Source organism: Rhipicephalus microplus, chromosome X, assembly GCF_043290135.1.
Source record: "Rhipicephalus microplus isolate Deutch F79 chromosome X, USDA_Rmic, whole genome shotgun sequence".
Classification (NCBI taxonomy): Eukaryota; Metazoa; Arthropoda; class Arachnida; order Ixodida; family Ixodidae; genus Rhipicephalus; species Rhipicephalus microplus.
In genome coordinates, this window is record NC_134710.1 from 441976540 (window position 1) to 442003900 (window position 27361).

Below are 27361 nucleotides of genomic sequence, written 5' to 3' on the forward strand. Positions count from 1 at the left end.
GCAATCGCAGGGAACTGTGGGATACGATGGCTTCCAGTGCGACGCACCAGGTGGGTTAGCAGTGGCACGCGTGCATTTTTGTACCGCTCCATTGAAAAAAGCATCTATCCGTGCAATGTCAGTGCTTTAGCAGTTGTTTTTTTTGTTTCTGCTAATCGTGACTGCGACAATGACAAGCTACGAAAGCCATGAACACTAAGCAAACTTTTTTACCGCACTAAAATGATCTGCAATGATCTTGTGCTACTCGGGATATGCTGTCAGTTTGGCTAGCAGGTCACTCGTTACAGAAGACAGTTTTCAATGTATGATACGTTACTGCAGACAAAAACCACAATTTTCAAGATATCAGGGGATGTTGATGACTGTAGCAGTGTGCTAAGAGTTTGTTTCGGGATCGCTGCTTCGGCCGACATCGTCGGTCGGTCGGCATGAAGCGCAGCGCTTGTTAAGCGCGTTGAGATATCTTTTTTTTTCTAGCCTTCAGTGCACCATAAGAAGCATTTCTTAGTCGAAGCCAGACGCCTGTTGGAACGGCGATCTTGATCAAGCTGCGAAGCACGGCAGCACATAAACAATACAGTCAGACATAGACAGTGCCAAATAATCAAAATACTGCGCTTGTTTAACGCAGTTCTTCCTTTGTGTGCCATCCTGGCGCACAATTTAACCAAGATAAACGCAAACGGACTTGTCCAGCGCTTCGTGTAAACTTACTTTTGAGTGAAGCTTTGCATTTTTTGTCATATACTATATGGGTGCAATGGCCTGTGCTCATCTCTTATGGCAGATAGATTTCGCTCGTGCGTTCCCATAATATATTGGCTAGGTGCGCCTGCGTGACTATTTGTTTCGCCATATAATATTCGGAGCAAGTTCACGCGTAAGCTTTTTATTAGTGCGGAATACACACGTATATTAGTGATAAAATGGTCTTCGCACACTCTGACGTCAACGTTCGGTACCCAAAATCTACCTGGCGCTGTGGCTCTCTTTACAGCCGCAGCCCACCTCATTTTTCTTTCTTCGTTTCATGGGAATCAATACATGCATTTGCCTTTCACGCTCAAGTTGGAAAAGCCAACGGCTGAACAACCGCCCATGGTTTATCGGCACAAAGATAAACGGGTGATCGCACGCGGGAATGCCGAATATTATGAGGCTTGAGGGGAAGCGGTTGACCGTCGCCTGCTCTTCTCGAACCGGAAGCCGGCAGCAGACGACGCATCCCCCTATTCCTCGCTCTCTTACTGGTCACCAGTTGAGAGAAGGAGTCTTCTACTCTTCCCTACTTCCAGCTTCACAAAATGTGACGTAACGGCATCTTCTCAGTTTATGCCTTCCTCCATGCATTGTTACAACTACAGTAGACCAGAATGTGATCTAGTGGCGTGATCGGCCGGGTTATGGCATCAGCTTTCATGCGGGTGCTGCCAGGTGGCACCGCTACTACTTTAATGCCAGATTCGGCTGCATCGTCAGGCAATCGCAGGCTCCAGCAAAGCTGCAGCTATGGCTACTTGGAACGCGTGTTTGCTATCTGGCCCAAACAGGCGTATAGTGACAAAATTAGTTCGTAGGCAACCTGAACACAGCGTTTACATGGGAGATCGAAACAGTGACGCCTTCAGAGCGCCCCGTAACGGCTTCGGCAACCCGGGGCAAAATAGTGACAATCTGTTCTCCGCTTCAACTTGTCACAAGCTACATGTAGGTTGGTGCAAAATATCTCCCAAAAAAAAAAAAACTCCACCATGGTCCTTGTGCAGCAGAGTGCAATGGCGCACGTGCAGTAGAGTAACTCGTTACAATGGCAAATGCAATAATCCGGCCTGCAAGAGACGCTCATCAGCTTCACTCTCTTACACGGCTCATAAGAGCGCGGTATACGCGTCCCGCAAGAGCACTGGTTGAGAAGCACGCACACAGACTTGGGGAATACAACAAGCGCGTCTCGTGTACACTATAGGATCTTCCTCTGGCCGTTGCTGGCCCTATTGTCTATATCGATTGAGCTAAAAATTATTTCGAACATTTGCGAATGACAACAAAGCAACAGCATTATTTTCCCGTTTATGTTATTGGCCTTAACGTGTACTTCAAAACGCGTGCATAGGATAAAAATGACACCGAATAACACGATAATAGACGTAACACAATACTAGAAGCGAAAAAAGCAGCATATTTACTTTTTCATGTTTTGTTGGGCTAATACAATCTATTAGGATAGCCCGTATCTACCCGTATCTATGCCTTCCACGCGTCTTGGTCAGTCGTAAATTCAAATATATACACTCGCGGCCCACATTCACGGTTTCCACAGAAATGTGAACTCAACACTTCCTTCGCAGCTGCTCGCAATCTGGTCACTAACAAACGCACAGGACCACAACCACAAGAAGCACACATCTCAACTCCGAAGAGCTCGAAGGTACACAGAGAACGACGCAACATTCGTTGTTTCTCGTCGAAGCGCAGTAATGTTGCATGGACTGCAACGCCGATGCGAACAGCCGCCGAATGCCGGCGTCGGTTGCTTCGGATACGACCACAGCGCACAACACAACTATCGTCGTCAGCTCGCTGACATATGCGGTAGAGCTTGAAGGCCTTGACGAAGTTTCTTCAGTTGGCGGTGACTCAACGCGTCAAACTCGCACTGATTGACACACACTAACACGCACTGATTGACTCCCGCGCTGCCCGCGTTATCCAGATTGATTGATTGATATTTGGGGTTTAACGTCCCAAAACCACTATATGATTATGAGAGACGCCGTAGTGGAGGGCTCCGAAAATTTCGGCCGCCTGGGGTTCTTTAACATACACCCACATCTGAGCATACGGGCCTACAACATTTCCGCCTCCATAGGAAATTCAGCCGTCAGAGCCGGGATTCGATCCCGCTACCTGCGGGTCAGCAGCCGAGTACCTTAGCCACTAGACCACCGCGGCGGGGCCCGCGTTATCCAGAGAAGACGCCGCCGGCGCTCGCTCGCCTGCACACATGACAAAAAAAAAAGCGCAGAGGTGCCACGAGAAGTCCTGCCGGCCGTAAGCGTCGTTTTGAGCCACCGAGACAGCACCTGTGGTCTGCCGGTTGCGCCCCTAGAACATATTCTAGTTCACTATAGTTGCAACAAAGGCGGGAGTTTGATTATTAGATTTGCTTTCACGTGCATGGAGATGAGAGCGTCTGAACCACCCCCACCTTCATCCTCACGTCTTCATATGGCTCAAAGTCTGGCTGTCAAGTTATTCTTGAGGAAATGCCCTCTGTAACCGCAGAAGCCACAGAAAACGATTCAGCCTTCGAGACGCTTAAGAAGCATTGTACCGGCAATCGGTTACTTCCTTTGTCTTTTTTTTTAGCTTTAACACTGTATGCCACACAGCTGACAGTTACCGTTTGGCTATTCTGCCCATCCACATCGCCATCTACTGATCATAGCACTTCCAGCTGTGTGCTTTCTGGTTTGACGAGTCTTTCTGCACACTCTTTCTGCTTAGTGAAGGATACTGCATACGCCCTAAGCCGAGAAAAACCTTTATCCACGAGCAAGTCAGCCTGGTTTTCGGCCACGCTTGAGATGCCTGTCATTTCCGACTAGCGCTGGACGCTGCATTCACCAGCTGCCGCCGTGATAGCTCAGTGGTTAGTGCATCGAACGCGTTAATTCACCAGCTAGCTCAGCCGCACCTTCGAAGTTTATTGTGCCTGGTCTATCTTGAATCTCTTCATTTACTGCTGCCTGACCACCGGCACGTTTCGCCAGGACAATCCGAAGCTCAAGCTTCAATCGCTCCATTTCCCTTTCATGGGCCACAGATAGACAGAGTGAGAGATAGAGAGGAAAGGCAGGGAGCTTTAGCAACCTTGGCTCGATTGGCTATACCCTACACTGGGGTGGAGGAAAGAGGAAATAATAAAAAAAGAGAGAGAGAAAAAGAAAAGTAACAAACAGATGAATAAATAGACAACTTTACACTACAAAGCATGGTCTCACGCTGCTCTTTCACAAGTGCTCATGAAGTCTGGTGGTCCTTAAAAAACACGAGAGATTTCGTGGCGTTCCGCATCTGTGAAACAGTCGCCCAATGTCCCAGGATCTTTTTTTTTTCTCCGAGCTTGGCTTCCATAACTCATCGTTCAGACCAGCATGCTGGGCAGTGGCATAGAATGTGACCGCCAGGCGTAAAGATGAAGCTGCATTTCATGTGATTGAGCACATGAGCTGCAGCTTCCTCTTTATGCCTGACAGGCTCTTTCCCTTACACCTGGCCTGTACGAGCTCCCACAAATCGCAAAGCCTCTCCTCGTTGACACAGGAATTCTTAATCGCCTGTATCAAATGTGGCTTCCCATGTATCATCACTGTGACAATGCTCAGTTCTTCTCACATAATTCCTATATTCGGTTTCCTCAACCTGTTCAAATCTACAATCACCCAGTGCAGACTTCCATTGCTGAAGCCGCTGTACAGGTAGCTCTAATAAACACTAGTCTTTATGAAGCAGCATCCAATCTACCACTTTGTATAAACATCACCATCTATCCAAAACACCTGGTAGAATATATACGGAAAGCGAGCACTCACCAGCATAGGTACAAGGAAAGAACACCACAGAATCCAACCAAGTCGCACCGCTGCTAAGCAGTTAATGAAACTTAGGAGCGGGGCACAAGTGGCAACCCAGGTGCCGGGGAAGCAAGACCCTTTGTGAGGCTTCTCTATTGAAAAAGCTACACCGTAGGAATGGTGGATTCTATCATCTACCATTTTGGTGGATTATGGTGCTGGATATATTGGTGGCACATGGATGACGGAGTGCCGACATTGCTGGAGTGCGAAACGGCGTAAGAACCACTGTGACGAGCTGCCACTAAAAATGAAAAGAATAATTGTATTGAAAATAATGCAGAAAGCACCCACAAAAACGTGATCACTTTTCGAACGTGTAACTTTAGGATTTTCAGCTGAACATGCTAACCACCACGCTAAGCCGACTTGTTGGTAGTTTGTTGTTAAGTCGGAAGTGTACTTAGGATTTGACCATTCAGGTTTAGTTTTGTCTGTTGCTTACTTCAGATAGACAGAATCTGCACCTGCTACTAAAACTGGTACATTCGTCAAACACAAAGAACTGCTGCCTAGAACGTTGCCACAGCGACAATGGCGACAGCGTTTTTTTTTCACAATTAACAACCCCAAGAAAAAAAAGCCGTGGACTGAAGACCAGGTACAGTTGCTGTCAAGTTTTCATTTCATTTATTTCATTTTTCATTTATTGCATCCTTAAAGGCCCGAGGGCATTACATAAGGGGGGGCAAAGAATACGCTGTGAGAGTGTATAATTCAAGTTGAACAAATTATTATAAACAGTACAGTTCTAATACGGTAGTTTGGTCAAAAATGACAACAAAAATGAATCAAATAACACACAAAGGAAACGCTTTGGCTGGGAATTAGAGTACAAACAAGTAGGCACAAGCAAATTATACATACAGTACGCTGGTAGAATATATTTACAGCCACGGGTTAATGGGTGGAATCAAAGTGGGATTCCAATTTTGCGCGGAGTGATGTGCGGTCAGGTGTGGCACCAATGGTGTCGGGAAGGCGATTCCAAAGTGTTATTGCTTGGGGGAAAAAGGAGTCGTTCATTGCGGATGTACGGCTGTTGATTCGTGCAATGGGGTTTGAATGGTTAATGCGGGAAGAAGTTCTGTTTGGGGGCCGTAAAAGTTCGTGTCTTGATTGGGGTCGAAAAAGAAACTGTGGAGGAGGCATAGGCGCGAGATGAGGCGGCGCGACGCGAGTGATGGCAGTTCAATTAATTGTTTTAGGGCGGTGACGCTGATTTCTCTGGAGTACTGTGAGGTTATAAAGCGGGCAGCGCGGTTTTGAACTGCTTCTAGTTCGCTAACGAGGTATGCCTGGGATGGATTCCAAATGGACGATGCGTATTCGAGCTTTGACCGTACGTATGTTAAGTATGCTAGTTTTTTAACGTCAGGAGATGCTGATTTGAGGTTACGGCGCAGAAAACCAAGCGTACGCAGAGCGTCTGAGCAGATGGAGTGCACGTGCGGTGCAAATGAAAGAGATGGGTACATGTGCACTCCGAGATACTTGTATGACGAAGCCGAATCGAGAGGAAGCGAATTGATAAAGTAGGTATGATGAACAGTGGTGCGTTTACGGGAAAATGACATCGATTTGCATTTGGTTAGATTTAACGGCATTGATGAGTCTTGGCACCATAGCGCAACTGTGTCGAGGTCTTGCTGTAGTTTAGTACTGTTTTCAAAGTTGTGAATGGGGGAGTATATGACACAGTCATCTGCAATTAGTCGAAGTTTTGTTTGAATGTTTGTTGGCAGGTCGTTTATGAATATTAAAAATAGAAGAGGTGATAAGCCCGCACCCTGAGGGACGCCTGATGATACGTGAGTTTTAGAGGAGTTATGATTATTAGCCGAGGTGAATTGTTTACGGTTGGACAGGAAGTGTTTAACCCAGGAGACAATATTCTGTGCAATGCCAAGGGAATTAATTTTGCTAAGTAATAAGTTGTGTGGTACGCGATCAAAAGCTTTGGAAAAGTCTAGGAATATGGCATCAATCTGCAGGTTATCATCCATGCTTTATTATCCGTTTCCCGCTCGTACTAATGAGCGACATCTTCTCAAGCTTTATGACGCTTCTAGGCTCATTTGATAGACAGGCCCGCACAAGTGATTAAGTATTGCGATGTTTTTCGTGCAACGTACAGCGCAGTCATGCCCGCGCAGTGCGGTAGCTTTATCGTTAGCAACAACTGCATAACAGCTTCGTCAAAACGAATGCACCACGCAGGAAACATTATGCTAACATACTGGTTCAGTAAGCATACGATTGGACAAGTCTGTGTTCTCGCATACAAGTTAGAGAAGTGACCAACGGTTGTCGATGACGGGAGATGTACGCTGCTGGAAGTGCTGGTACCACGTCGCATCGATGTTTTTCGCTTCTTCTGCGGACACTATACCCTACAAAAAATCCTCTATTTAGTTTAAATGATGCCATGGATGTGCTGTATTGTGGTTTTGACTCATTGAAATCGTGTATTCTGCCACCCACGGAAGCACCTATAACACTTGTCCGGGCTCGGTCCAAATTTATCGCATCCTGTTTTCTCGCGTAATCGCTGCCATGCGATCGTTCTATCCTTATCTTTATCCTTATTCTATCATTATCTATCCTTCTCTATTCTTATCCTTATCGGTCAGAAATTCTATCCTTATCGGTCAGAAAACAGAACGTTTTGACGATAGCATACAGAATTAGTTCAGTCTTGCAGCCTGCATCCTGGCTTGACACAGATATGCACGAGTTACGAGCACTTCGTGGGAATAATTTTCTCCGCACAAAAACATCGATAAAGAAGCAGCGTCAGCCATCAGCAAAAGCACGGAGGACCAAGAAAAGAAGGAAGTTTCCGAGGCTGGTTTTCCGGTGAACGCACAATGGTGCCAGAAACCGGCTGGTGCGGGCGAAACCATACGTTTATACAGAAGCAGTGACATAAAAGATTGAAGGATATTGCACCAACAAACTGCAGCATGACGTTTTAGCAGCGCGCACACACTTACTCACATAGGTGTGTGCACGGGAATGCAGGGGGAAGGGGCTGGAGGAGGCGTGCAAATCCAGTCTTATGCATTGGCACCATAGGGAGGAAGTGCAAAGTCAGCTCCATACATTGAAATGATGCAGAGGGGAGCGCTGTGACAAACCTTTGCAGCCTCCCGAAAAGGGGCCCTTGCGCACGCTTATATGTACCTCACCCCCCCTCACACACACACACACACATTCAAAGCTTGTCAGATGGAAGCCTCGTCAATACGCACATAGGCGCAGAGATCAGGGCTAATGCACACTGAACATACAAGTACCAATTCTCTACGTGCGCCATCGCTGCTAAAGAAGGAATAGATGCAGTGCGACAGCAAATCTTGCCTAAAGTGTCTGCCACAAAGCCACTTCTTTCTGTTTGCCCATTTTCAAAACCCAGTGGCACTTTCGCACAGCCATCGGACGTCACACACTGCCGATACCAAGGAGCATTTGAACAACACTGCGGAGCTCAGGATACGCAGCCGACACAGCTACTGACATAGCGACGAAACGGACATGAGCGGCTGTCTGCATAAATATCTGAGGTAAAAACAACGGTTGTCTACTGGCGAATTGCGTACATCACTTCGCCTATTGGCGTACACAACGTGCCGAGTCGCTGGCACCCACTCCGCTTCAGGCCACGCACAGATGCGGCGAGAAGGCTGTTGCGTTAACGTGAAGGTGCGAGCTTTCTGTAAACCGGTCCTCGCAGTGGACGGAGGCGCGTTAGTGTTTCCGCCTTATGAAAACGTTTTATGTGGTTATAACAGCTCTACGCTTGCTGTCTCGGTACCTGCGATCCGCAACGCTCAACTCTGAAACAGTGAGCTGCGTTCGTTTGTGCAAAGAGGCGCTCGCTGAACATGGTCCTATGCAATGATTGAGGCGGCGGCACCCGGCACCTCGGCGCGCTCAGGTGGTCGCCGGCTAAGTAAAAACGTGCAGTAGGCCGAAAGCGGCGCTGCGCCACACACGTAGTCCTTTAAATGTGAAGCATTTCTTAGCGAACTTCGGCGACTTTCAGCTTATCTATCTATCTATCTATCTATCTATCTATCTATCTATCTATCTATCTATCTATCTATCTATCTATCTATCTATCTATCTATCTATCTATCTATCTATCTATCTATCTATCTATCTATCTATCTATCTATCTATCTGTCTGTCTGTCTGTCTGTCTGTCTGTCTATCTATCTATCTATCTATCTATCTATCTATCTATCTATCTATCTATCTATCTATCTATCTATCTATCTGTCTAGTTGCCTACGACTCTTAACTCTCCTGACCGTTTCGTTAATGATATTGATACCAAATTTTGTATGGCATAACGCAAGTGTATGGCGACATAATTGGCTAGTCATAACATGATAAATATATCATGAGTGTCACGAATGTCTTGGTTTACATTTCATGGTTTGCTGCTCTTGCGGTGGTTTCGTTGACATGGCATGTTAAAAAATTGGTATGGGATGACATGACTCAGTAAAACTTGTAGCTGGACAAGTTGGTTCTTTATTCTGAAAAACCTGGTGTGCACAAATGCAAATTAACGACAACAGGAAAGAATAGATAGTGACAAGCGCTTGTCCTGTCTATTCTTTTCTGTTGTCCTTCGTCTGCATTTGCACATACCAGGTTACCCAGAATGATGACAACACTGCATGGTGAACGCAAGAGACAGTCCCTAACGTGGAAATCATGACATGCATGTCACATAAGTCATGAGTCATGACTGCACGACACGCTCATGGTGCGCTCGCAGCTGCTTCGCTAGCTTCACATATACAAAATTTGGTATTACGGGATGTGATTTGATGACAAAGGTGTATGACTGGTGCAAACATGATAATCATGAAATGTGTATCATGTAAGAGCATGTCTCCATTCGATACTGATGATGCGCTTGCGGCCATTTCGCTAGCTTCACACATACGAAATTTGGTGTTAAGTGACGTCAATGAATGATGAAGGTATATGACTGCTGCAAACATAATAATCATGCCATGCGTATGATGTAAGAACATGACAACATACAACGCTCATGATGCGGTCACGGCCGTTTTCCTAGCTCAACATATGCAAAACTTGGTATTCCGAGACCCGAACGCATGACAAAGGTAAATGAGACAGCCAAACATGATAATCAGCACATGCGTGTCATGGGAAACATGACTACTTGCTACGATCATAGCACGCTTACGGGCGTTTCGCTAGCTCCACATATACCAAATTTTGTATCACGTGATACAAATAGATGATCAAGGTAAGTGACACGTCCTAACATCATAATCATGACAAAGAAATCATGTACGGCATATTTTACGTCCGCTTCAAAACGTTGTGCCAATTTTAGAGTGACCTATCAACCTTCCTGATTCGTGCTTCGCATATCACTGATTCCCACTGTCCGTGGGATCTGCCAATTTTTTATCAGCGATGTCGTACTGGTGCGCTTTTTGATAATCACCACATCACCTTCGTTCTTTGTCTATGATTACCTGAGAAGGCACTGCTGAAATTGCTCAGAAGTCAGAATAATTGATCAGCCAATTTCGGGCTGTTGCAGCAACGCAATTGACGATTTTCAGAAATCTGCAAAGCGTCTTTCTTGCAAGGTTGTTATCTAACTAAAAGAAAACAAAAACACTCATGCCCATACTGCTTTTCTTGCTCATTGTAGCACTCCTATTTTAGCGAAGGCACGCGAGCGCGACCAAACGGCTTTTTCCCGATTAATTATTATGGGCTTGTCCCACCTAGAACGAACCCTCAGAACACATGGTGGGCGAAACACCTATCGTTCGTAAACAAGGGAGAGAGGCTACAACACAATGAGTGAGAAAAGCATTCTGGGAACGAGACCCTTTGTTTGGAAAACAACTTTGCCGGAAAGCCAGCTTGGAGATTCGCGCAAATGGTTAATTGCACTCCAATGCAGCAGCGCAAGTGTACAAGATGGCGACCATCAAGTAATATCCGCTCATGATACGTTCTGTTACTTTCGGTTCTAAACCCACTTTGTGGCACAGCAATGACTCTTCCTTTTCCCTTTTCAATGTCACTTTCGCAAACCACATTTATGAAACACGAGCTTTATGGGTTTACCCTAATTTATTTCTTGTCCAGGATAATGAGTGTGCACTTACTGTGCAAATGTGTAGTCATAAACTGGTGTTTTTTTTTTTTTGCATTTCCTCTGAAGAAAAGTTGACTTTTTGTCCCCGTGAGAAACTCGAAAACAAGGTTGCTGTTGGTGACTACTTTGAGCCCTAATAGCAGACCTAAATAGCGACTTTTTACACCGTATGGCAGCGAAAATTTCAGGTAGGTGCCATGGCTAGTTTGTGTGTACTTTCAACCTATATTTTGGCGCGTTCATCAGTCATATTGCCTATTATTTGTTGACAAAAAGTCGAGCAAGCCTGAATAATAGCGTTGTTATTTTCTAGCCTCAAGTGTGACAGCCGATGCATGCGCATGGCCTTCATCTGCCAGTCATCTCGCCAGTAAGGTGTTCATTGAAGCACTTCAATGTAACGCGTGGCGGCCCTGGAAAACCGGAATCACGAAGCTTTTTTTTCGCCTAGTGAGTCTGACAGAAGCGCTTGCGAGGATCAGCCCCACATTTTAAACAATTTATAAATTTAAAACAGAATTTAAAGGAGAGAAGTTATGCATCATAACTTGCGAATTAAACGTGAAATTTAGGTTTGCCCTTGGGCTAAGATATTACTGAGGAAGTTGCACGCGTGGCTAACTTGGTGTTCACGGTACCCGCCATCGAGCTTGCGCTACGAGCGACTCTGTAATGCTGGTGCACAGCAAGCTGTCTTCGTGTTAACTTGACAAAAGCAGATATCCGCCGTAAAACAAAGCCGGACCGCTCATTTTCATGCGCCGGTATGCTTGAAGCTGGACTGGTACTTTTGTTGGACGCAAAAAATGCTCGAGGCTCGTGTACTTATACTTAGGTGCACGTTAAAGAACCTCAAGGAGGCGGTCCTACTCTGGCGAACTGTGCTCCGCATTTTAAGAATTGTTTGCGGACACAATGTGCTCGCTGCGCTTGACAAATAAATTTTAATTGCAATAATTCAGAAAGCTTATGATCCCCGCTTTCCCATGAGACCTAGTGTTATTGCCTGGTCGGAAGCATTACCTGAAAGCAATGAAATTAGTGTGAGCAACAAAAGGTATATTTGTTGTACAAGGCTGCGTTGTACTGCCCGTACGGTGAAACTGTTCGACATAACAAGGCGAGATTCACCGTGCCTTCAAAAAAGCGCTAATGAAGGTTTATATAAAGAGATATTAGCCATAAAATAATTATTAATTGTTTACTTTATAAAGAAAATGGGCGAAATAATAAAAGTTTGCGTGTAGATATCTTTTTTTAAGGCAGAACCATAATAATTAATGGGCCTTCAGACTACATTACACTAAGCTACTATGCGAAGCCTATTTGTGCCGTGACTAAAAGTTGATGAATTATTATTATGTGAATGTGTCAGTTTATGGCTGCACTTTCTCAAGCATTACCGACAAAGCGAGAAAACTATACAAGCTGATACTCTGAACTCCTATATAACGAATTGACAGGCTCCTTTCTAGGATTCTATGAAGAGAAATTTCTTTTATGTTTATAAGGGGACTTATAAGGTAGCAGTGAATTTACATAATTTTTCTGCTGCCCTGTTTTGTAGAAACTGGCATTTCCTTTATTTTAGATGCTAAATACCAACGACTACTGCATATTAGTAGGTGCATATTGTGTCTTGTATCTATTTGTGGTTACTAACTTGACAGCCCAGTTTTTCAAGCAAAATATTTTCAATAAATTATAAATCTTGCAGGCGTTTTTTTGGTTGTAGCGCTATTTATGAAATAAAAAAAATTCAGCAAATCCCACGTACCTAAGAATTGAGGTTATGCGAACCATGTGGAGGGAAGGTTACCATGTTGCATTTTTTTATCAATTGACACGTCATGAAATGAGGCCAAATATATGTAAAATTGCTGCACGCACAGGCATATGTTGAAGATTTCCAGATGTTTATATAACCATTTCTTTGTACTTGCGCAACGATGTCAACTGAAACATGCGTATTAGCAACACCAGAAGCTAATATTGATACATAACAGCCGCTAAACACGGCTGCAAGAAAGAGAAGGACGAAGTGAGTTTCGTTCGATGCTGGACTGGCGCCTTCTTGCTCATCAAGTTCTGTTCGTTCTAAATAGATTATTTAGGAAGTTACTCATAACATTATTGGTGGAGGTGGATGACCCCCTTACCTCGATGGAGACGCGCTGCGGTCGCACCATCGGCGACCTTTCGACTGCTTCGACTGCTGGTACTTCCTCTACGCCACCCTCATCAGTCCAAGCCACCACCTACGTCACAGTCCCACACCTTCGGGATCCCGGCACTTTCTCCGGTGATGACACGATCGATCTTGACACTTGGCTGAACCGGTACGAGCGCGCCAGTGCTACTCATCGCTGGGATCCCACGCTCATGCTCGCCAACGTGCTTTTCTACCTGGATGGCACTTCCCGAACATGGTTTGAAAGCCACGAAGCCTACATAACGAGCGGGGATCTCTTCAAAGAAAAGATACGCGACTTGTTTTGCGATTTATCTGGCCGTCAGCTCGCTGCGAAGGAGACTCTTGCCACACGGGCCCAGTCTTCTACCGAATCCTACGTCTCCTACATTCTTGACGTCTTGGCCCTTTGTTCGAAGGACGACCAGTGCATCTCGGAAAACGAAAAGGTTAACAACGTCTTAAAAGGCATTGCCGATGATGTTTCGACCAGCTGGTTTTTAACAGCGTCTCGAGCATCGACACCATCCTTAAAGAATGCCGACGTCTCGAACAAGCTAAAGCCCGCCGCGTAGCCCAAAGCATCGTGCGCCTTCCGAACACAGCGGCCACTTCTTCGTGTGAAGATGCCTTCCACCAGGCCCCTCGATGTGACAACCTCAACGCATCATTCGTCGAGAGGTCGAGGCAGCACAACCGGTAGCCACGCCATTACCGACGCCTACGCCTTCCTCGACCACGATCTCTTTGATACAAGCCATCGTTCGTCAAGAGCTGCCGAATGTGGCCTACATCCTGTTCCTGCCGTATACTCTGCTGGGCCTTCTTATCGTCCCCCTTCTGCTTCTCGCATACAACGCAATCCGTCCGAATGGCGTACCCTCGATGACAGTCCCATATGTTTTAACTGTCGACGCGTTGGTCACATCACACGTCACTGCCGCAGCCACTGGGCTCCACTGTCCCATTATGCACCTCAGTATCACGCCACTTCTGTCGGCCAGTCGTCCTCATCACTTTCTCCATCAACATTGACCACATTTTCCGCTCCTGCAGCATATCTGAGCAGACCTCGCTACGACCGGTCACCGTCCCCTGCTCTTCGTCAGTCCCGGTCGCCCCAACAACGCCGTGCTGCCTCCCCCGACCTATTCGCAGTACCTTTAACCGGAAAACTAGGCCGTGCAGCTTCTGGAGGTGGCGCTGCGTTGAAGACCTTCGTAAGAAATCCTCGATTAACGTTAACGACAAACCGGAACCTTTTGGACGTTATTGTCGACAATGTTCGTGTGAGTGCATTGATAGATACTGGTGCGCATGTGTCCATTATGAGCGCTAACCTTCGCCGCCGACTTAAAAAAGTTGTCACGCCCGCCCTCAACAGAGCTGTACGAGTCACCGATAGAGAAACTGCCGCAATTCTTGGCATGTGCTTAGGGCGAGTGTCTATTGGGGAGAGAAGCACTGTTGTTCTTTTCGCCGTTATCGAACATTGCCCTCATGAACTCATTCTTCGTATGGATTCTGTAGCCACGCACTCTGCCCTCATATATTGTTCAGCTGGCTCTTTCCATCTCAATTTACCTCTCTTTTCCGGCCCGTCCAGCCCACCACAAACCAGCCTCTGCTGCATTGATTTCACGCGCCTTCCGCCTAACTCTGTCACACATGTCGACTTATCCTCCACGCTGCCAATACCTTATAGTGATTACATGGTGGCCCCGATTCCTGCCGTGATGCTTACGCATGGAGTTGCTGTGCCGTATATGATTCTGACAATTACGAGAAACCACACCTTTCTTCCACTGGTGAACTTCTCACTCAGCGCCAATATTCTACCGCACGGTATCTCCCTGGCCAAAATTAGCGCTCTCCAAGATGACCATGTCGAGCCCTTCAGAGTTGACGATTGCTGCAGCTCAGTCAGTGGTTCCACTCCATCACGTTCTTGGTGCGCCGACATCGAGCGACTGATGTCATCGGACCTCACATCTGAGCACGCTGCAGCGCTTTGCCACGTTCTTGAGAGCTATTTTAGCATTTTTGACTTTGCCAGCGACTCTTTAGGCCAAATGACCATTGTCACTCATCGCATAAATACTGGCCGTGCAACTCCTATTCACCGACGCCCCTACCGTGTCTCTGCATCGGAGCGTGCAATATTACAATATGAAGTCGGCAAAATGCTTGCGAAAAACATTATCGAGCCTTCATGCAGCCCCTGGGCTTCTCTAGTCATTCTTGTTAAAAAGAAGGATGGAACATGGCGCTTTTGCGTCGATTACCGTCACCTCAATAAAATTACAAAAAAGACGTTTATCATTTACCTCGCATCGACGACGCCCTCGACTGCCTGTATGGTGCTACTTATTTTTCAACTATTGACCTTCAGTCAGGATACTGGCAGATAGCCGTCGACGAGATGGACCGCGAGAAGACCGCATTCATCACTCCTGATGGCCTTTATCAGTTCAAGGTGATGCCATTTGGTCTCTGCAATGCGCCAGCCACGTTTTAAAGAATGATGGACTCATTGCTCTAAAGGTTGAAATGTTCCACCTGCTTGTGTTACCTTGATGATGTTATTGTTTTTTCGCTCACATTCGACTCGCATCTTGATCGTTTTCAGCTATTCTGCACGTTTTTCGTCGAGCCGGACTCCATCTTAATGCCTCCAAATGCCACTTCACTCGTCGTCAAATTTCCGTGCTTGGTCACTTTGTTGATGCCCAAGGCGTGCGTCCAGACCGAGAGAAAATTCACGCAGTCACGAACTTTCCCGTTCCAAGGACCACAAAGGATGTCGGCAGTTTTGTGGGGTTGTGCTCATATTTCAGAAGCTTTGTTAAGAACTTTGCGACTATTGCACGCCCCCTCGCAAACCTCTTGAAGAAAAACACCTCGTTTATCTGCGGCCATGACCAAGCGCCATCGTTTTCCCGACTTACGACACTGTTTACAACGCCACCAATTTTGGCTCACTTTGATCCATTAGCCCCAACCGAGGTTCACACGGACGCCAGTGGACACGGCATAGGAGCTGTGCTATTGCAGCAACAAGGGGGACACGACCGTGTTATAGCCTATGCAATCCGACTGCTATCTCCAGCCGAGCACAACTATTCCATCACGGAGCGCGAGTGCCTCAACCTTGTATGGGCAGTCGCCAAGTTTCGTTCATACCTGTACGGGCGCTCATTCCGTGTTGTCACGGATCATCACGCGCTCTGCTGGCTAGCCTCTTTGAAGGACCCCACAGGACGTCTCGCTCGGTGGGCCGTACGCCTTCAAGAATACAGGTTCTGTGTAACGTATAAAACAGGGTGATTACATCAAGATGCGGATTGTTTATCCCGCTACCCTGTTGACGAAGGAATCGATACTGATGCTATCACGGACGTTTTTTCCGTGTCGCAGCTGATGAACATTGGCGAAGAGCAACGTCGGGATGCTTCTTTACGAGCTTCCAGTCATCCCAGCGCACCGGCGTTCCACTGTCCTGCATCAACTTCATGACGCTCCCATGACGGGCCATTTGGGCATTTCTCGCACATACGATCGGGTACGACGTCGGTTTTTTGGCCTGGACTATCCCGCTCTGTTCGACGCTATGTCGCCGCTTGTGAGCCCTGTCAGCGTCGCAAAACGCCTTCTGCCCTCCAGGCCGGCTACCTTCAGCCGATCGACGTTCCCACTGAACCTTTCTTTCGAGTTGGCCTTGACCTGTTGGGCCCTTTTCCACTCTCCACAGTCAGAAATAAATGGATTACTGTTGCTACAGACTACGCGACGCTGTACAAACTGGAGTCAACGCCTGACAACCCGTCCCTACGAATATTTTTGGTGAAAGAAGGGATTCTATATCGCCCTAACCTTGATTCCTTCGGATCAGACTTGCTTCTTGTCATCCCAGCGTACCTGCGTTCCACTGTCGTACATCAACTTCATGACGCTCCTATGACCGGCCATTTGGGCGTTTCTCGAACATACAGTCGGGTACGACGTCGGTTTTTTTGGCCTGGACTTGCCCGCTCTGTTCGACTCTATGTCGCCGCTTGTGAGCCCTGTCAGCGTCGCAAAACGCCGTCTGCCCTCCCGGCCGGCTACCTTCAGCCGATCGACGTTCCCACTGAACCTTTCTTTCGAGTTGGTCTCAATCTGTTGGGCTCTTTTTCACTCTCCACAGCCTGGAATAAATAGATTGCTGTTGCCACAGACTACGCGACGCGGTACGCAATCACACGAGCACTCCCGACCAGTTGCGCTACCGACGTTGCGGACTTTCTGTTGTACGACATAATATTAGTGCACGGTGCTCCCCGCCAACTTCTCACCAACCGTGGCCGCACGTTCTTATGAGCTGTCGTTAGTGAATTCCTGAGGTCTTGCTATACCAAGCATAAATTAACTACTTCGTACCACCCCCAGTCAAATGGGTATGCTTGCCAAATACGTGGCGCCATACCACCAGGATTGGGACATTCATTTGCCGTATGTGACTCTCGCCTACAATTCTTCTCGTCACAACACTGCCGGCTATTCGCCCTTCTATCTCCTATATGACCGGGACCCAACTCCACCCTAAGACACTTTGCTACCTGCGCCCACTGAATATGCCGGGGAAGCCATTGCCCGCTCCGACCACGCGCGCCAAGTCACCCGTAACCGTCTACAGGCTTCGCAGGCGCACCAACAACAGCTCTACATTTCTCACCATAGGGACGTGCGCTTTTCCCTGGGTTCTCTCGTGCTCCTCTGGTCACCTACTCGGCGTGTGGGACTGTCTAAAAAACTGTTGTCTCCCTACACTGTACTATTCCTTATCGTTCGCCAAGTGACAGAAGTCACGTACGAGATTGTTGCAACCGATCCAACAAAGTCATCGTCAGCTCCGAGCGACACCACTCGCGTGGCTCGGCTAAAGCCCTATTACCCCCCTTCGACATCATATGCGTAGACTTAGCACCGGGACGGTGCTTCTACCGCCGGGTGTTATGATACATAACAGCCGCTAAAGACGGCTGCATGAAAGAGAAGGACGAAGTGAGTTTCGTTTGATGCTGGACTGGCGCCATCTTGCTCATCGAGTTCTGTGCGTTGTAAATAGAGTATTTAAGAAGTTACTCGTAACAATATGAAGCGCTGATGCTCGCGTAGATGCTGGCCCTAGACACTGATACATAAATCAACTTCAGCGCATGGCAACTAACCACAATTGACGCTAACCCAACCTGAAGGCTGTATGAAAGGAGTACATATGTAATGTTTATAAAATTGGGTAGGCAGCACTGCAACTACTATTGACGTTTCACGAAGATTATCATCTATCTGAAAAGTAGTTCCGAGACCTGGCGTAGCTCTGTGGTAAAATGCTTCATTTCCACGCAGAATGCTTGCGTTCGATTCCAGCTGGAACCCTCACATTTATTCTTTGCATTCGTCAGCTGGACGCTACCGATGTCGGGTACTTCTTAACGCTTGCGCGTTCAAATTGGCCACATGTGTTCTCGTCATTCATGGGTAGATAATAAGTCTCAATCACGTGTGGCTCATACCCGCATACCAGAGGCACATACCCGTCCATGTATATGTGCCACGGTCTGGTGGGAATTGTTTGACGACGTACGCGATGGGATTTAGACATTATTCATATCGTGACCAGTGCGTCATATTAGTCAAGCCGTTTTACCCCCTTATGCTAATTTTAGTTCACGCAAAGTTAAGGGGGTCACCATGAGAGCACCCAAACGTAAGCGGCTAGACAGACAGACAGACAGACAGACAGACAGATAGATAGATAGATAGATAGATAGATAGATAGATAGATAGATAGATAGATAGATAGATAGATAGATACGGTCAAAGTCGCCGAAGTTCGCTAAGAAATGCTTCCACATTTAAAAGTCAAGTTGTTTTATGCGAGTTCAGACGTTCGCCAAACGTGGCGCAACTAGACATAAGGAGAGTTGCTACAGCAGGCATCGATTATTTCTCCAGGCTTCATTGGTTGCCTCACTAGGTAAATCCAGTGGCCGTGCGTAACGATAACAACCACCAACCGTAAAAGGAGGAGGGCTTAGTTATATATCTTTTCCACTCGAACCACGTCAGCATGCGGGGCGGTCTCGTCAAGCGGGAAATGGTTAGAATATTGCTACATGCATGTTGACATTTTGTGGGACGATGCGCGTGTGTGCCTGACGACGAGGACAAAGAGTGGTCTCCGCTCGGTGTCGGGTAAACCGGTCACGCCGCTGCTGCTGGTTAGAAATATATTTCATCCACAGCCTCGTCGATACGGCGTCTCTTCTCCTCCGTAACAATATGTATATAGGTACGCCGGAGCATTGCGCGTTCATCGTGTGTCCACAGAACCAGCGTTCCCCAGCACGTATTTACAATATAGTAATGTGCATCTCTTCGTAGCTCAGCAGCTCTTGTTTCGCGCGCTTCTTTGAGTGTTTTCGTGCCTGAGAGGTTTGAAATTGTGTAAGGAGGGACGCTGACATGCCGTGAAATTCATATGTATGTAGCGCCGCTTCCAATGGGACGCAATGGTCAACGCTCTCAAAGCCTGCAATAGACCTCTCCCTGTTTGTAAACAGTGTGAAGTCACTGCGGGCACATCGCCCACCATACCCTCTATTAGAGCAAGTGCTGGTTGGCAAGAAAGTTCCGCCGGCCGCATCTTTCTGCATAGCAGAGCTGTGTGTCCACATTCCTTTGACGAGAATTTTGACATTGCTATGTTGTAAAGTCGCAACTTTTGAAAGAATAGGGTCGCGAAATAGTCACTGCTCATAGTCTGAAAATTTGCTTGTCGTAGATGGATGGATGGCGAAATTTTATTTGGAGTACTCAGAGGCGCGACTAGCACGCAGTGGGCTTTACCCACGTAGATAGCAGCAATAAAAAAGTATGATCTTTTTCGAAAACGAAGCTTTCAAATGTACATGGTGACTGGCACTTTGAGAAATATTCGCATGGCATAGATGTAAACTTATTCAATTTCCATCGTTGCATGTGCAACGCAGGTTTAAACAAGGTACAACATTGGCGGCAGCATCGCTTTGAGCTGCTGTGCGGAACTTCACGGATACCATTCTCACTCATTGTGCAAAAGTCTGATCGGTTATGAATGAAAAGAAAAAAAACACTTCTTACCATGCGTTAGGCTGAGGTTAACATATTCTCGTGAAAATTAAAGTGAATTTCTGCCACTGCATTTCTCAATAACCCAGTGAAAATTCATGTGAAGTAGAACTGTACAACTTAATATTATATATTAATATCTGGCACAGATACCTTGCTGCATTTGACACTTATAACGAGTTTTCGTACTTATACTGCTTGTTTAGACCTGATACACAAACGTTTAATGCGCATTGTCACTTGATAAGGATCAAGCCGTAAAAGTACAAAGTATATAAGAAACTAAAATCTCCCCTGTTTCACGTATCAGGTATCCGATAATAGAAGTTATAGACGTGGTGAAGCCTATATGCAGATTCGGAAACAATACAACATGTTTATAGCTCATGCGTAGTCGTATATATCACTCGAATATCATGCACTTCGACTTTCCTCCACGCCGCGCATACGTTGTGATGTACCCACTCGCATTATGATCGCGTGAAATTCATTTTTACCTTGAATAAAATGTCAGATTGTAAAGTTCTATTGACCACCACTTACTGCAACCAGCCCACAACGAATACCAGTGTTTTTGCAAACAGGACGCATCGCGTTATTCACACTGCACACACCACACACAATATTCCCAGTTTCACCGCCCTTAAAGGGGAACCAATTTTGTCAATGCCTTTCAACGCACACTACATGCCACAGCCGACACTGCACATTTTCGAAGACGATGCCTCTGTTCCTCGCACAGGCTGCCACGTGTGTTCACTTCTCCGAGATAAAAAGCCAGCCAGCGCGGTAAATAATTCATCAGGCAATTTACCACACACCTATATGTTCTCTTGCACATACCACAGCTAATGTTGCCACTGTCAGATGAAGATTAAACTTTCAAAAAAAAACAGACTTGTCCTAAGCCCCGAGCAACTGCACCCCACTCAGCTACTGGTGGAACTGTTTTGCCAACCACTGCCTTGCATGGTCACCAGTGACGTCACGCTGTGACGTACCCGGGTGGAGGTCTATTGTCGAGAACTTCAGAGTAAGCCAGTAGAACAGCGTTTCGACAACTTCCACTGACCAGTACTGGTCAGCGGTACACAAGCAGGTAATTACACCCTAGTTGCAACGATGTGACGGAAGCGAGACTTTGTCGAGGATGCAGGACGTTGTGGTCAGAGTGGCAGGATATGCAATGTACGGGACCCTAGAAAAGTTAAATATTCCTAAATTCAGGGACGCCCTGACTACGAATTAGACGATCACTGTCCCTGCCACTCATGAGTGGTATACGGTGTCGGGATGCAGTTCGACCGAGGAGGACACCTCTATCTAACGATAACGCTGTTGCTTACGGCTACTATGTCGTAAAGCAGATTGCTGCGTTGCCAGAACTGCTAGTAATGCCCGATTAACACCTGTCTGTCACTTAGTACAAAGCTTGTGATGTAATAGCTGGTCAATGAAGAATAAGCTGACTTAGACGCCCGTGAGAATAGTCACATGAACAAAAAATAGTGCTCATACATATGCTATAGTACTGACGACCGTCTTGATGAAGTTTCGCCGCAACCTAAATGGCAAACTTGTCGATGGTGCCTGTAAGTCAAAATAAAGGGAAGCCACAACTTTACAGAACAAGTAGGTGTATTCCTGCTATTATAGGACAAGCATAAAGCAACTCTGAATTTTGTAACTGCTTCGCTTCCAGAAACGTTTAGCGTTCACGTTTCTTTCGAATTGCCGGCGTGATCGTGCTTGTTAGAAAAAAATATCGAAAGAAAAGCATTATTTAAGGAACCTCCTCGTCAAGAGAACTTCATATACTTACCAATCCGCCCCCTCCTGAAACGTCACGTCGTTTTTGCAAGCACACTACTCTACAATGAAGCCTTAATTCACATCAAAACCGTTTAGAACTGATGTAAGATGAAAGACAGATATATATTGCAACACCCGATTTTCAGTAGATTGTATTCTTGTTGACACACGTATCTATGTACGTTACAATTACACTTGCATAATTATAACACAACAGCTTGGCCTTTTTGTCGAGTCACAGACAGACAGACTGATGAACTTCATTTGCGTCCTAGGAAAAGGTTCCTGGGAACCACGACCTCCTGTACAACCCACCTAGGGCGGCACCTGCAACGGGGTCTGGGAACACAGGTTCCCCATCATTTCACATGCTTCCTGGACCGCCCAGAGTTGTTTGGCAAGTTGTGGACTTGCGATAAGTTCTAAGACGCCTGTTTTGTTCACGTAACGCTTGCTTGCTGAAACGCGCAAGCGGGGGCAGCGCAACATCAAATGAGGGAAGGTGGCGAGCTGATCGCATGTCGAGCAGCCAAAGAAAATATCCGTATTCAGCACTAGAGTTTTTTGCGAGTGTTCATGGCATATTCGATAACCACCGATACAAGTGTAACTTTATTTTTGCACTGGATGGCAAATGATCTAGGAGAGAAGAAATAAACTTTGGATAGCATGTAAAAGGTAAAATGCGTGCACATTTTACGATTCGCGAACTCGATAACCTATGCAATGAAGAGATTCAGAAAATAACTATACCTTAACAGCCACGGCTTGTTTAGACCATATATCTTACTTTATAAGCAACGTTAGGTGACCACAGGGTGCTACGTAACTGTCATTGACCACCTTGGCATCGCCGGTGTCGTCTGGCGGATACACACGCGCGGAGGGTTCTCCTTCAAGGGGGGTGGGTCAATAGTTAATCGCAATTGTTAATCCCAATCAATCAATTCATTACATGGGTACAGTGCCTAGAATATTTTAGGCACTGTAGTACGGGACAGATTTCACGCACCGACACTAAGAAAACTAGAGGGGCAGGGTCGCCTGCCCTGCCTCCTTCATGTGCACGCCTATGCTGGCACTCCGTTTCGTATATAAAGTCCAACGCCGTGGAAGCTATGCAAGAAGTTCGGTCAGAAATATGTATGACCAAGCGTTTCTCGCGCTTGACTTTCATCGTTGTAAACGCTCGTGCGAGACGAGCACGAACGCTACTGCACAGCGTCGCGAAAGCCTACCAATAAAACACAAAGAAATGAGAACAAAGAGAATGCGTACACCGAGGTGTTTTTATCTACGACGCGCGGAGCACAAAGAGGATAATATATAATGTCTCAGATGCAAAAGTGACCACACTAATTCTTAGTGCAAACGCATTCATTGCAAGAAGTTTGGCTAGCCTTCACAGTGTTGCATTTGATGTATGAAACGAAGTATAGGAAAAGACGTCCGTAAAACACATGGGAATTAGCTCTGAGGTGTCGCTCAATCTGGGTGCCATCATAATCCCCTATTATTTACAAATATACATAACCCCCTTCCCTTCCTCCCACTAAGTGCGATGCTGGGTCAAATTGTGCTCCTACTTGCTGATCTGTGTGCCCGTGCAAATACGTCGCATTTAGAATCAACTGTTGGCGAAAGTAAAGAGTTTCCTAAAGCAAACACTTTATGGGAGTATAGTTTACCATAATTTAGGCAGTAGAAAAAAAGCTGGTGAAAACAATACGGGAAACCGAGTGAACCAACTTATGAATGATCCCACGTGATCACTTATACTAGGTGTCCTATGTAATTCTGATAAAAAGTTTTAGAAAAACCATGTGCTCCAGGTGGTTCCAACTTCTATGTATTTGTGGAAGTCATGTTTTCAGCTAATCATCAGTAAAATTCACTTTATATAGGTAACCCTTTTATTGTAGTTGGAGAGGGTGAAATTCAGCAAGCAGCCCCGGCATCCTCAAGCTATTTTGTGCTCAAATGTGCCTGAGTGTTTTTGTAACGTAATCTCAGCAGTTTCGCATAGAGTACGGTAAGCAGTTTTGTGCAAACACAAGGAGCAGTCTCGTAAGAAAGCGCACAGTTGGTGCGCCGAAGGCCTGGAAGTCTCTGCATTGACTTGTCCCTAGTAGGCTGGCTCTTCTTTCATGTGAGATCGCTCACTCACTAGTACGTCTATCCATCTGTCCATCCGTCCATACCGCATGCTACGTATATCCTAGCACAGCTGAGCTAATCACTGCAAAAATTTTCCCAAGACGAGAAACATGCCAAGGAAAAAAAAAAGGACGCGCTCACGCGACGCTACATCAAGCCCGTACCAAGGTCACCACATCAGAAAGAAGGTTAGCGGCCATGCCAGGGCACTCAAACGCTGTCACGCGTTTGGTTCATATTACGATCAATTGTTGTTCGACAGACTTGAGTAAGTGAGAGAGACAGAGAGAGTGTGCGTTTGTGGATGTGCGTGTACGCGCGTGTTAACAGTTCAGCAAAACGATCCCGGTTTCAGTCTGCCAGCTGTCTGTCACTGGGGCAATTTTGGTCATATCGTTAAAACGGCGGCAACACTTGGCTGATTGAGAGTGAGAGACACCATCCGCGTTTGTGCTCCTTGCTTTTCGTCAGCCGTTTTTTGTGACCTCACGTGAGACGACGCTAACCGTACTTACGAGCGGAATTCTCTCGCTTTTGCAAACGTGGATGAGTGGCGTCATCTGGTGTCTTTTTCAGAACTATTGACAAGAAAGAGGAAGCGGAACCGCCAACTTAAATGGTCGAAGTTTTCGAAACCCTCCACTACGGCGTCTCTGATTGCCTCATTGTGCTTTGGCGATGCCAATTAAATAATATTATTATGGTAACTACTAAAAAAATCTGGTGCGCCAATACAAGCTCAAGGAATCACACTTGCGCCTCTAAAATGATGCTTCCAGTGATCAGTAAGCTAAAATACTTAAATTCTACTCTGTCTCTAGCAACTATTGTATATATGCTATATATTCTAGACGCAGATGCACGGAATTCGTAGTTTGTTCTGTAATTTGGAACATTCTTACGACTTGAAAAGGAAACAAGAAGCAAGAGGCTCATTGTTCAATAAAAAAATCTTGATGATACAGCTTTTCTCCTATTTGGCTACAAGTTGGACCAATAAATAAATGGCTTGGCTGCTTTGGCTACTTTGACCTTGAGTTCTGGCACCCTTTCAAATCTGCTCAGCGGCAATCCTGCTTGAGCCGGTGTCGATAATTCTGTTTCGATTTCATCGCCTTGCTGGCTAGGCACCCTCTACGGTCTAACTAAAAGACTACAGGCAAAAACATGAGGACGAATATTGTCAATCATGCCTGAACTACCTGTAAATTAAACTATTGCAAGAAGTCTGTTAAAGTTATCAGCATGATATGGTACATTCATGTCCAAGATGTCTCAAATTCGTAAGACAATTGTGCATTACAAAGCCAAACGATGAAGTTTTCTGAATGGCATGAAGTGGTGAGTGTGACTTTCAGTATTAGTTACACGTTTTTGTGCCTCTACAAGGTAAGCCTTCTCTATAACATAGCTCTGACATAAACCACAGCCTCACATAAATGAAAATGTATTCGCGCGTTTAGCTCCCTTGCATGCCTGTGCCACGTAGATACGAAAAACTGGTTATGATGCTTTTTTTTGCGTACGCAAAGCTGCATATAGACAAATCACACGCCTGATAACGCATCAAAGGGCTAACAAAAAGTGGGCGAGGCGTCATAATCAAATGCCTAGGATGAGCGGAGGACTCTTGAATATATTGCAACGCACGTAAGCGTTCCCACGTCGCCACCTACATCGAACAAGGCCGTCGCGGCCGAAGTTCAGATATGTTCAGGAGAACACCACACCTCACTACTGTGTACTGCTGGAAAGCATAGTGAACAAGTCAGCCTAAGAGGTCTTGGGTGTTCCTCCACTTGACTTGAAGCATTATGTTACGAGCCGGACTCACTGTAACCGACGGAACAATGAATTGCATGGGGTGGTCAGTTTCGTCGCACACGCTGAACACGTACGTCGACAGCAGCTTGGCAAGCACCGTCTTCAATTCAAGCAGCGCAAAGCGACGCCCTATGCACTCGCGAGGTCCCAAGCCGAATGCCACAAATGCCGCCAGGTTCCTCTTGTCTGCATGCGCCATGTCCGAGAGAAATCGATCCGGAATGAACCGATGTGCGTCGGGCCACACATCCGGATTGTGGTGAACGTGCCAGGTTGGCAGAACAATGTGCACTCCCGCAGGAACGGTGAAGCCCGCGAGCGTGGTGTCCTTGTCGCAAACTCTGGTCGTGAAGAGGACGAGCGGTGGGTAGAGCCGCAGACACTCGCTGATCACCATGTCCATTCGCTTGAGCTTCTGCACGCTGTCGTAATCGACCAGTTCATTGTGGTGCGTTAGCTGGGACTTTATCTCCACGAATAGCTTGTCCTGCTCTTCGGGGTGGCGGGAGAGCTCATAGAGAATGAAGGCGAGCGTCGTGGCCGTCGTCTCGAATCCAGCGGCTAGGAACACGAAACAATTCGCCAGCAGGTGCTTTTCCATAATTTCTATTTCCGCACCGTTTTTCCTACGAACGGCCTCCGCTTTTGCCTCCAGCATCAACTGAACAACGTCGGCTGTCGTCGTCCCGTCCAGCTTTGCGGCACGAGCATTGATAACCTCCCGGAGGTTGTCGTTTATCAGGAGGAACAGCTTACCGTAGCTCAACATTGGGAATATCCAAGCGAAAAACCTTCGGAGAATAGGAATGGCCATGGCGGCTGCCATCACCCCTTCGTCCACTTCCAGGAATATTTTCTTGAGCCGTTTCAGGATGGGGTTTTCCAAATCCCGTTGACAGTCAACCTGAAGTGACATTTGCACAAAAACCACAAGGTTACCTTTCTTTTTACACTCCAGTAAGTTAGAAATTTAGAAAACCCCCGTTTACGAGCAGAAGATGTTGCAGTTAATGTACACTACTTAACACAGTGTTTTGACAGCCTGTCACAATCTTTATCGTTTAAACCAGATATGGAACGTGTTTCTTCAGTAAGACAAAGCAATGTTTTTTATTAGTTGAAACTCCTTTCAGACACAAGCCTAATATTTCTCAATCACTCAAAAAGTCACAGCTTTGCCACAAAGACGAAGCAATAATTGTGATAGCAACAAATTGTAATGCCACGCGAAGAATGGCAAGCAAATCAAAACTTGCCCCGTGCTGATCACGCACAAATGACGCACGAAGCGTGATCACAGGCACAGTTCAACGCGATTAGGTGTCTCACTTTGCTGTGTCTGAAAAGTGCGTCCTTTTCGGAAACACAGAGTGCGCAGCCATTGCAGTTACCTTTGTACGCCGGGTAACTGCAACAGCG

General features: G+C 46.4%; 1 protein-coding gene across 7 annotated transcripts in view; it reads right to left on the bottom strand.

Annotated features, from left to right (window-relative positions):
- Nucleotides 1-5251: 5251 nt before the first annotated feature.
- LOC119160886 (cytochrome P450 3A4) overlaps nucleotides 5252-27361 on the bottom strand; it is an 89005-nt gene continuing 66895 nt past the window's right edge. For all 7 annotated transcript variants that reach the window (XM_075880551.1, XM_075880549.1, XM_037413156.2 and 4 more), the window contains one exon: nucleotides 5252-26846. In XM_075880551.1, coding sequence (XP_075736666.1) covers nucleotides 25887-26846 — 960 coding nt within the window. In that variant the 3' untranslated portion in view covers nucleotides 5252-25886. The remainder of the gene's footprint in view (nucleotides 26847-27361) is intronic.